This window comes from Rhagoletis zephyria, unplaced genomic scaffold (genome assembly GCF_001687245.7).
Source record: "Rhagoletis zephyria isolate East Lansing unplaced genomic scaffold, Rhagoletis_zephyria_1.1 Rzeph_scaffold_13209, whole genome shotgun sequence".
Lineage (NCBI taxonomy): Eukaryota > Metazoa > Arthropoda > Insecta > Diptera > Tephritidae > Rhagoletis > Rhagoletis zephyria.
Window position 1 is genome coordinate 349 of NW_016170280.1, and position 11,600 is coordinate 11,948.

The window sequence follows — 11,600 nt, forward strand, 5'->3', positions numbered from 1 at the left end:
CTGTCATTTAGGGCATATTTAAATACATATCGTTACCTTAATATATCGCTGAAATACAAAAAGGCGTAACTAAGTAAAAACCGAAAATTCACTTTTTGATTGATTATGATACATTTCATCGAATTATACGTCCGCACATCGTTTTATGCAGTAAAAAATGTTAGTGAGTAAACTCTAAAGCGTGGGGTACAATTGGGCATTAAGTAGGCGTTTAATTAGTTCACGAGAATATGTACGCACATTAGGGTGGCCCTTAAAAATGAAATTTTAAGTCTCACCCCTCAGTCGCAAATACAACGGTCAAAGATATCACATATACATTTTAGCCTCAAAAAATTTAAATAAATTTTTTTTTCATCTAATACCCAAAATCGATACTACTGTATGCGCAGATATGACATATAAATTTTGGTANTCTAAAGCGTGGGGTACAATTGGGCATTAAGTAGGCGTTTAATTAGTTCACGAGAATATGTACGCACATTAGGGTGGCCCTTAAAAATGAAATTTTAAGTCTCACCCCTCAGTCGCAAATACAACGGTCAAAGATATCACATATACATTTTAGCCTCAAAAAATTTAAATAAATTTTTTTTTCATCTAATACCCAAAATCGATACTACTGTATGCGCAGATATGACATATAAATTTTGGTACCGATTGGAGTCGGTTAAGGCGTGTTGCACAGGGGTCAAAGTTCTGATTCCCCTATGGAGACTCAAAAAATGTAAATACATTTTTTGTTTCATCTTCCCCTACTCAAATCGGGACCAAAATTTATATGAGACATCTTCGACGTTAGTAGTATCGATTTTGGGTATTAGATGAAAAAAATATTAATTTTAATTTTTGAGTCTCCATAGAGGAATCTGAACTTTGGCCCCTTTGCGACACGCCTAAACCGTCTCCGATCGGGAGCAAAATTTTTGTGTGATATCTTTGACTATATTAGCATCGATGTGGGGGTTGACGTTAAAGAAATCTGATGTAATAATGTACTTAATACATTTAAGGACCACGCTAACGCACATAGACTACGAAAATTCATATGGCAATGACCACGTTGGACTCATTAATATCCCTTATCATTATAATTATGATTTATTTTCAGATTCTCTGATCAATCCAAAAAAAATATTTGGAAAAGACGAAGCCGATCGAACACATAAAAAGTTGGAAGATGAATACCGACACCTAAAGAAATGGATGAAAATAAATTCTAGGTAAAAGACTGACTTGATTGGAATAGTAGTGCTCAACATAATTGCGAAGATCTGACTGACCATTAAAAATAGAAAATCAACTGCTAGAAAACCACCGAAGAAATTAGACACCGATATAAGCATCACACTTGTTCAGTTATTGTTGTGACCAGCTCCCCACATCCCTCCAAAGATAATAAAACCAAAGATCCAAAAACTAAGCAAATACCTATAACTTCAAATAAAGTAAAGGACACAATAAAAGAATGTCGTCACGTTTGAAGGAAAAAGTAACTGCTGCTATACGAAAATTTAACAAGAGTCGAAGTCGCAGTGGTAGCGGTGATAAAACAGCAGAGGCTGGAGGTGGCGGTGGCGCTAATGTGAATGGCGCCGGTAGTAATGTTGGAGGTGCAAAGAATCCAAATGTCAATGCCATGGCCGTGGGCGTGGGCGTGACGGCTGAATCACCAGGCAAACGGTTGCGTCGACAAGATAATAAGTATGTGCTTATTCTAGGTATTTAAAAAAAACCAAGATATCATGTTTTTTGTCAATTTTTTAATACAACAATACAAAGTATTCCCGCTTTGTTTTGTAGAGTTTCGCCAGCCACAAGCCGCATGGTTATGTCGGTGAATGCTCAACATGCTCCCGATCACAGTATTCGCGCACGTCGCTTGATGAAAGAGTACAAGGAAATACAAAAGATGCACAATAGTAAAAGGGATCCAGTATTCACGGTAAGCATTCGTTGCATGTTAAGTACATACATGCATACATACATTTTCATACGTTTTCTTTTTTACAACAGGTAGAGCTTATCAATGATAACCTATACGAATGGTATGCCCGACTGCATATTGTCGATCCAGACTCAAAGTTAGCGAAAGACATGGCCGAAATGAGCATTCCATTTATACTCCTGCATTTAGTGTTTCCCGATAACTTCCCATTCGCACCGCCATTTATGCGAGTCGTCGAACCACGCATCGAGAAGGGCTTCGTAATGGAAGGTGGAGCTATTTGCATGGAACTTCTAACGCCACGTGGTTGGGCCTCGGCGTATACCGTGGAGGCGGTGCTAATGCAGTTTGCAGCGAGCTTAGTCAAGGGTCAGGGACGTATTGTACGAAAAACAAAAAGTGCAAAGGAATTTAGTAGGTAAGACCACAAAATCAACAAATAAGTAGTTGCATACATTTCACTATACATACAATTGTACATTAAGGTGGTCCGAAAATGCCTCAGGGGAAAAGTAAAGGCGGATTTTTTTCCCCTCACCCCCTAGGATCGTTCTATACCACTGATGGGCACTGCCTTGCGAAAAAATAACCCCTATTTTGTATTTTAAATTCAAAAGATATGTATTAAAAGGTCGCTCAAAGCACTCAAAGTTTTCCATGTATTTTATATGGAAGAAAACATCTTTTCGTAGAAATGGTATAGAATTGTTTAAAATCGATATTTTTCCATTTTAACCATTTTTTCATAGTAGCTATATATTATAGGTCCGCTAAAAACCTACACAAAAAAATCTAGAGTATTGAAAAGTTGTTAAATAAACAATGGGGTATTATTATTGGAAGTCTCCTGAAGAGAACCAGAGTTTTCCAATCGAAAAATATTGATCTTCAAGAATTCTATACCATTTAAAAAAAAAAAAATTGCTTTTCCACATATAAAATACATAGAAAACATTGAGCGCTTTGAGCGACCAATAAATATTTTTTGATTTCAAAATAAAAAATAGTAGTATAATCTTTTTCGATATAGAACAGTCTTAGGGGGTGAGAGCATCAAAATTCCGACTTTACTTTTTATTGGACCACCTTAATGTACATGCATACATACTTATTATAAGAAGAACGTACACTTTCCTTGCTTTACTGACCCTAGATTGCTCGTGCTGAGAGCAAAAAACATGTTTTTTTAAGTGCATTTGAGAAGATTAAAAGCTCAGTCTTGGCGCTCACATTTGTGTTGAGTGTTTGGCCAAGCTTCTCATTCACCGTCCGACAAATTAACGTAATCAGACGCTTTTTCATGGCAGAAATACACCCGAAAGTTTGCTTTTGCCTGTCGACCGCTGTTAGAAACACCTTTTTCTGATTTAGATGTTGCCCGGACCAGGGTGCGAACCCATGTCCTACAGAGTAGTAATACGCACTCAGCCGCAGCGGCCTTCAGGTCAGTTAATCTAGACTAAATTAACGTAACCAACTTATTAATATTCCGACAAAATTGTTATATGAAAAACTGTGTTGGCGGTTAGTCAAAACTAAACTTGCCGTAGAAAACTTAAGAACCTGAAAATTTTACATTCTAAAGGCCTCTAAAAGAATTTAAACACATCTACTAAATCAATAAATTAGTTTCAGTGTTTATTGAAATCCAGGATTTTGAAGAAACTCCGAACTTTGAAATATTCGTACTTAAAAAGCTTTTTACCAAACAAACTAGAGAACACAAATTTTAGATAGGCGATATTATTGAGATTTTCAGATTTGTAGGATAATTTTTTTACTCAAACGAAATTACTAAATAACTTAATTTTACTCAGGGTTTTATTTATGTAGATATGTACGTTAGATATATGTATTTAAGTGTGTATTAATGCTCTCTTCTATTTTCTCTTTCGTACAGACGTACAGCGGAGGAAGCGTTCCGTTCATTGGTAAAAACACACGAAAAATACGGTTGGGTGACACCAGCGCTTTCCGACGGTTGAATTTATCGACGGCATCTGTACTATACACTTTAGTAACTATTAACATTCAAATAAAGCTGTCAAAAGAAACCAAAAAAATTTAATACAAAGAAATATGAGATTATGGTCAAAATTCATACCGGAATGCTCCAATTGAAGTGATACCTTCTTTTAAATAGCTGTTATTGAACATGCGGAGCCGTATAAATGCGCTTCAACATAAACAGGACCCACCAGCAAATCTATCAGGTACAGGTGCTAACGGCTGATGCGGACATTTGTGGACCAAAAATTATTCTGTTCTAATCCATGGACGCTCCAGCATTAAGCAGCAAGAACAAAGAAAAATCATTACGAAATTAATAAACAGTCAATATAGGCCGCTGTCATCACCACTCTTTAACACCCTGGGTTATTTCGTTTGAAGTAACATCACTGTAGAATTTTGAAAACAAAATTACCTTTTTGCTTAAACAATGCTTTAATATCAGAAAAATTATAAACTCTGTGCTCTAAAGTAAAGGACATTTTCTTAATGGCTGTGCGATCGATTTTCTTTTAGCGCCTCGGACCGCGTGCGGAGCACTTGTAAAGCTTTAATCGCTTGTCACATTGCGTAGCACGTATGAGTATATACATTAGGGTGGTCCAAAAATTGTCCATGCATTTTAGATGGGAAAAAACAACTTTTCGTGGAAATGATAGAGAATTCTTAAAAGTCTATTCTTTTCGATCGGAGATTCCCTATAATAACGCCCAATTATTTAACTAATTTTTCCATTTCAAAAACCCCAAAAAATGCAACGTGGCCACCAATAAAAAATCGTTAGTATTAAAAAATGGTTAAATAAACAATTGGGTATTATTATTGGATATCTCCTGAAGAGAGCCAGAGTTTTTCGACTGAAAAATATTGATTTTCAAGTGTTCCATTTTTGGAATGCTAACTTTTAATAAACAATTTATTGCTAATATTGTTGGTCAAAAATCAATCTAATTTTTTTTTTTTTTTTTTTTTTAGACGATTTAGGGGAAGGAAAATTGCAAAATGGAAGTTGTTAAAAAAAAGTTCAGATACGATGTATGTAGATATGTGTATATGGATGTCTGATATAAGAGAAAATCGGTCCCCGATTGTTTGAAGATCACCTGGAAGAATGCTAAGCTTGTACAAGCATGCCAGTTTTCCCGTCTATATCAATCAGTGGTTGTATCTTTTCATTTTACTCATTGTTAACTTAATTAAAAGCATTATTTTTAAATTTTAAACGTCATCTTTACATGTCAAATGCGCTACTTTACATTTAAATCGTAAGTGGGGCTGCGCTTTTTTCATATAAGCATATAAATTGTATGTCAGCGTGTACCAGTCGGGTCTCTTCAGGAATCTTTAATCGATCACCTGTGTATCAAGGACCTACAGTAAGAATTTGCACAAAATTGCTTAATTAAAAAAAAAAATCATGCCAAATTATGGTAAAAAAATCGCGTTTTTTGTGACAAAATGTAGTCATTGAGATTTTTGTCATTTTTAAGAATGGCAGCTACAAATCCCATAAAAAGAGAACTTTTCCAGCTATGGGTGAATGGCGGGTGGCAGCGGAGGATCGAAAACCGCAAGTTATTGATGCTGTAATTAAAAAAAATTTTTCAAAATTTTCAAAAAATAATTCAATCCCGGCGCCACCTACCTTCATAACGCAAAAAAACAATTCTGGCATCTGGGCACTATGCTTTCCCTCCCCTTAAATCGCCCAAAATACGCATTGAGCGGCGGTGGAATGCTTTTTCAAAACGACGGCTTCAACCAAGGCGTATTTAACAAGGTGGTGTGGGCCGTATATAAGTAAAAAATTACACTAACAAATTATACGCTGATGTCCATACTGTCATTGGTATGAGTTACAACAAACACATCATTTTGACGTAATGGCCTCCACGGCGAAAAACTCAGCTGTCGCCCCAACACCACCTTGTTTAATACACCTTGGCTTCAACGATTTACTTGTCGCCGCCATGTTGTATTTTTATTCAATAAAAATATTTTTATTCAATACATATATAAGTATATGCTGTATGACTTTTACAAAAATTATTCCCATTCCTTTTGTTAATCTCTCAAAAAAAATTTTAAGATATAATTTGCTTCGGCCTCCAGAGTGGTGTCACCCCTTAATTGTTTTTGACGGGAGCATGTAACAATATTCCACAAAATTTCATACAAGGCGAATTCATATCAGGTGGTGTTACTAGAACAGCTGATTTGACTGGCCTTGGTATACAAATATCAAAACTTTATATTTCGCTAACTTGAATGAATGAGAAAGTGAGATTATTTACACTTTCTTTCCCTCTTCTTCTTGAGAAAAGAATAGATGAAATTTGACATTTGCGTACCAAAAACAATATCAAAAACATGTACATATGTAATTTTGTAACTTTTTACTACCAGCGAGTGAAGATTTCAGTTGACAGTAGGGCTATATTTTTCCAGTCTTAAACTGGGTAACATTTCCCTTTTACTAATCAAAAGAAATAATAAAAAATAGCGGAATGAATTCAGTCGATGAAAAAAGCTAAAGGTGATTAAATTTTCAATAAATTAGGCGGTTTGAAACCTTTTACAGCGGGTTTCACCAGTAAATTAAATGGAAAATCATTTTTTTATTTTCAGTCAATATCCAAATAAAAATCAAAAAACTAAAATAATTTTTCACTTAAATTGCTTTCGTGAAATTGGCTGTTACTGTTTAATTTTTCATAATAAACAAGTATTTGAAAATTAACAAAATGGTTGAGTGGGTTCATTTCAAAAAGACATTACTTCAATTGGCGATCCCGGTATATAAAATGAGAAAACATATACTGAAAATGAAGTTTATTACCTAGAAAAAATAAATAAAAATGCAAATTAGCAAAATAATACAAAATGTTTGCAGAAATTATTATAAAATAAATGTTTTCTGTTAAGCAGCTGCCGCAGTATGATAAGTTTTGACCATGCGTGTCTGTATGTACGTCTTTATGTAACGCATGTTTGAAAACAAGGCGTAGTTAGTGTAGACTTAACGTAATGAAACATAAAAACGACTTTTTCAAAACGTAACATGAACAATTTTAAAGTTTATTGAATTTTAAGTGAAGTACGTTAAGCCTTCGCTAATTACTTGTTTAGATATATACGAAACATTATATTTCTTATATATAATTTGTTTAACTATTATTACACCATCTTTCTTCTTTGCTGAAATTAGGCATAGGTTAGTATTTTTATAAGATCGCATGAATTGATAATATAATAAGCACATTAGTTATTTTCATCAATTCGCGATATCGCAAGTCAAACGAAAACCATCCAGCTATAATATAGAAAATTTATGAAAATTCAGTAAAAAATAAAAGAAAGTATGCAATCGAATTGCTCTTCGCTCATTTTTTTTTTTGCAATAAAAGTAACTTATTTCGATCTTGAGAAGCAATCGAATGCATTTGTAGCAAGTTCAGTAACCCGTTTCTGGAACAATTTCTACTAAGGCGAATTGAGATGTGAATACGCCGCCCTGTTCTCTACTGCTAATTAGTAGAGAATGACGTATATTCTCTACCAGCAGAGAAATAATCGGTAGAGAAGAGTTACAGAAACTAGCTACAGGTCATTCATTTTCAATTACATACATATGTTATCACTAGGGCCCGGATTTTTATGCACTAAAAAAATCCAAATTATGCACTAAAAACTCAAAAATATGCACTAAAAAAACAACAAAATATGCAAAAAGACATCGCGCATTTGTTTTGCTTTTTTAAGTTTTTTATTTACTTTTCATATTTTAGTACAAGTGCATAATTAACACGAGGATAATGGTATCCAATTTTTCCTTGATTTTTTTGCCCAAGTTCACACTGCACAGCAGTCTCCTCAAGATGCACTTGTTCAGCCAATGATTTTTTCCTTCCAATTTAGTTATTATTTCCTACAAGAAGCTATAGTTTGCATTGATATAGGCTAACCGTGCTGCTTCAGTCGAGTTTGAAGCTATTGCTTTTTTCGCCTTCATTATTGATCTTTAAGAAAGGTTTGAGATTCCTTTAAATGTAGGCAATAATACTTTCCCGCCTTTAACCAGGTTCCCCATCTCGTTAATATTGGCTGTGGCGAAAGCGAGTTATTGAGATACATGTCCTTAAAAGATTCAACGCGCAAAGCAGCTTTAAAAATATTTTTTCCCATTCGATATTAAATCGTCAACACCACTGAAGCGAGCTTTTATATCTTCGGCCACTCGGTGCATTGCGTGCCTAACAAGTAAGTAACGTGCAGAAACCTTGGGGTAAAATACCTTCAACGCCTTCGCTGATTTTACCATATCGAGCCCTAACCGCCGAAAAAACGTAAGCGACATATCCTAGAAAAATTTTCTTTTTGATTCCCCTAAAGCATCTAGATGCAATTCCGCATCAAAAATACAGTTTTGAAAAAAAGTGCTTACGTTTTTTTTGCGGTTAGGGCTCGATATATGGCGCTGCGTCGGTGTCATTAAAATAATTTTCGACGAAATCAGTGCCCAGTAGTTGCATGGGATCATCAAATGCTCTACACAAACGGCGTTTAATAAAAAAATGCAACTAAATATGCTTTTTTGACTATGAATATGCCTACATAGGTATTAAACGCAAAATATGTAAGAATATGCACTAACAAATTGATGTCATCTGAACACAAAACTCTTGATTCGCAACATTTATTAATCTTTAAGTTCCTATGACTCGCCAAAAAAATATGTAAATGCATAGCAATCCGGGCCCTAGTTATCACAATGGCTTATGACTGGTTTTCATTATGTCATATTTTGAACAACTTTATCTCCTTTATCCATACCTTTACCGATAATATTATGTGCCAAAAGCAAACAGATCGCAGATTTATCAGCACACGGACACGACTAAAGACCTATCCTGATCGAAATCCGTCAATATTGTGCTTTTTAATCTTATTTGACAATGCGTTTTCACTTATTTGACGACAAATGCCATTGAATTTGACATAGTGAAAATAAGCCTTTAGAGCAATGTCAGTCGAATGCATCCCTTGTGTGTTTTAATGTAATACTATTTGACTTTTACTTTATCTCCCAATATCTTTTTTACACAATAAAAAAAAGCAAAGCTGTGTTATAAGATTCGAAAAAAGGTACATACCAATGCGAATTTATATAAGGTGGTGTTACTAGATCAGCTGATTTTGTGTATGTGTTTCGCCTCACGGCTTCGAATGTCAAATTGAAAAATGTCGTTTGAATTTCCACACACACTCTGACAGATTTTGACAGTTTATGCCTCCAAAGCAAAAACAAAATACATGTAAATTTTTGTTTTTGTACTCCTGCTATCACCTTATATTAATTCGCCTTGGTACATACATATCGAGCCCTAACCGCCAAAAACATGGAAGAGACATTTTTTTCAAAATTTTATTTTTGATACAGATATGCTATGTAGGATCATTTCTGCATCAAAAATATTATTTGAAAAATTTGTTTACATCTTTTTGGCGGTTTTTGGGTTCGATATGTGATATAAATATGTACATATATGTACATACATATCGCACTTCTTCTTCAAAAGAGGCACAGCTCAAAAATCAGACCCGGAGATAATAACTACTGTTCCACATACAGATTGAACGCAATTGATACAAAGCCAGATATAACAGTAGTTTTCTGGTAAGAGAATATGTATAATCTTGAAGACAAAAATATTTGCTTTAGTTTGAGAAAAATCCTACGAATTGATTTATGCCTAAAAATATACCAACATTTTTTTGACTTGTGGCTCTTTTGAATACGGTATGCGATATGCATCATACATATACTGTTTTGTGATTATCTGAGTACGTACTGAGTTAGTTTAGTTAATTTTTAAGTATGTACATCCAAAAATTTTTTAGTATTTATGTGAATACATTTAGAATAGTTTATAACGTTTTCAAAGATTATTAGTCATTATTCATATTTATTTACATATATGTAACATATTACATTTACATATATGTAACACATAACTAATAGAAAACGCATAGGATTAAAAATTACAATTCCAAAACAACACCTCCACCTTCCATCCGCCCATTCGAAATATAGAATGAAATATGCAGGTACATATTTTTGCAAAATATAATCCTTTACAAACATGCGCATGTATTTATCCACTTATTTACTAAAAGATTGTGATAACTCGAAAAATGCCATCTTTGAGGTATTGACGCAGAACTCTTTACTCGTTATATCGGATTTGATATTGTGTAAACTGATGCCAGAATCTTGAGTAGTTTCCGCGCAAGAAGCGAATACATATGTATCTTAATTTCCACCAGAAAAATCACTTGTTTTTTTTTAACGATATGTCCGCCGTAACTAAACCTGCATTCAATTTCTTGTTCATCTGCAATATTTTTCCCCTTAAAAACTGACCAGCATTTCGATAGATAGGTACTAAACTACGAAAAAATGGGCTTTACGAATAAAAACTAAGCGATTGGCTTTTCTTAAAAGGTCAGACCTCTTACTCGATTTATTCAATAAATATATTTAAGTAAAAGGTCTGAAATTGTAAGAAGCAATTGCTTAAGCCAAATGTATAAAAAATTCCATCACGTAAATTTTCCGAGAAAATTACTTTTTTCATATTTCTTAATGTTACCGCGTATTACTAGCGTTAACTTCAAATTTCCATAAGTCTTTCTGATTTTCGTAGTCTCTTTGGGTATTTGTAACTAATACTGTTGTTTTTTAAGTAAAAGTTTAATTTTGAATTAACTAATTTTTGGCTTTTCATGAAAATTGTTAAAAATTCTTACATATGCTTGTCATCAGTAAAAATCAATTTCGATGTGCTAGAAAAATGCTGTATTTTAATTTAACATACCTAGATACTAAAAAAAAACATTATTATTGGAAGGGGAAAAGTTAAATTTCGCAGGCCTGTGTAGTTTTTTGTTCCACATGAAAATTATACCAAGTTATTTTAATCTTGTATTTGTATGTATGTACATATGTACATAAGCCAACATTGTTCATTATTTTATGTACGTATTTTGAGTAATTTTAAAATACATATGTATGTATGTAGATATGTTTGATATACATAGTTAACTTAATAAACCTCTATGTGTAAAAATAAGATGTGTTTTATTTTCAAAGTGAGGTAAGTAATTAAGGCGAAAAAGTTCCGAAATTACTCATTTTTTTATTGTCACTGGAAAAAGGCATAATCTGCCTAATCCTGAGTTTCACTCGAACAAAAAATTCACCCGAAAATTTTTCTTCCGAATGAATGTTTTTGTAACGCCTTTGAGAAGTTTTCAAATACAACATACCTGTGAAGTTTCAAGAGTGTACCACAAAATTAAAAAAAAATGGCAGCGTGCAGAATATCTGTCGCAGCTATTTTGTAATTTTTGAAATTTTACGATCTTTATACTGGAGCGTACTTGTGCACAAAGGTATTATAACCTTGTACACATAACGGTTGTTTGAAACAGCCAAAACGAATCGAGACGGATATAGACAAATGTATACATAAATGCTGAGAATGAAAAAATAAATCGATGGAGCGGTGGCTGTCTGTCCGTCCATCCGTCTGTGCACACGATACTCAAGTAAAAATTGAAATATCTTAACGAAACTTGG

General features: G+C 33.8%; 1 protein-coding gene across 2 annotated transcripts; it reads left to right on the top strand.

The window, feature by feature from the left end:
* Positions 1–1,115: 1,115 nt before the first annotated feature.
* On the top strand, positions 1,116–4,315 carry LOC108378033 (ubiquitin-conjugating enzyme E2Q-like protein 1). 2 transcript variants are annotated; one of them, XM_017634331.1, is made up of 4 exons: positions 1,116–1,704; positions 1,783–1,945; positions 2,017–2,366; positions 3,849–4,315. In XM_017634331.1, exons 1-4 carry the CDS (start codon positions 1,469–1,471, stop codon positions 3,931–3,933), a joined length of 834 nt encoding a protein of 277 aa, XP_017489820.1. In that variant the 5' UTR covers positions 1,116–1,468; the 3' UTR covers positions 3,934–4,315. The 2 variants fall into 2 exon arrangements, with proteins under 2 accessions (XP_017489820.1, XP_017489821.1); XM_017634332.1 differs by having other exon boundaries at positions 1,804–1,945; positions 3,849–3,933.
* Positions 4,316–11,600: the final 7,285 nt, after the last annotated feature.

Bases quoted from the DNA above. Each gene is read 5' to 3' on its own strand.
- LOC108378033 (XM_017634331.1), top strand. From the start codon at position 1,469: ATGTCGTCACGTTTGAAGGAAAAAGTAACTGCTGCTATACGAAAATTT. The intron at 1,946-2,016 runs GTAAGCATTCGT...TTTTTACAACAG, and splicing joins AAAGGGATCCAGTATTCACG to GTAGAGCTTATCAATGATAA. The intron at 2,367-3,848 runs GTAAGACCACAA...TCTTTCGTACAG, and splicing joins AGTGCAAAGGAATTTAGTAG to ACGTACAGCGGAGGAAGCGT.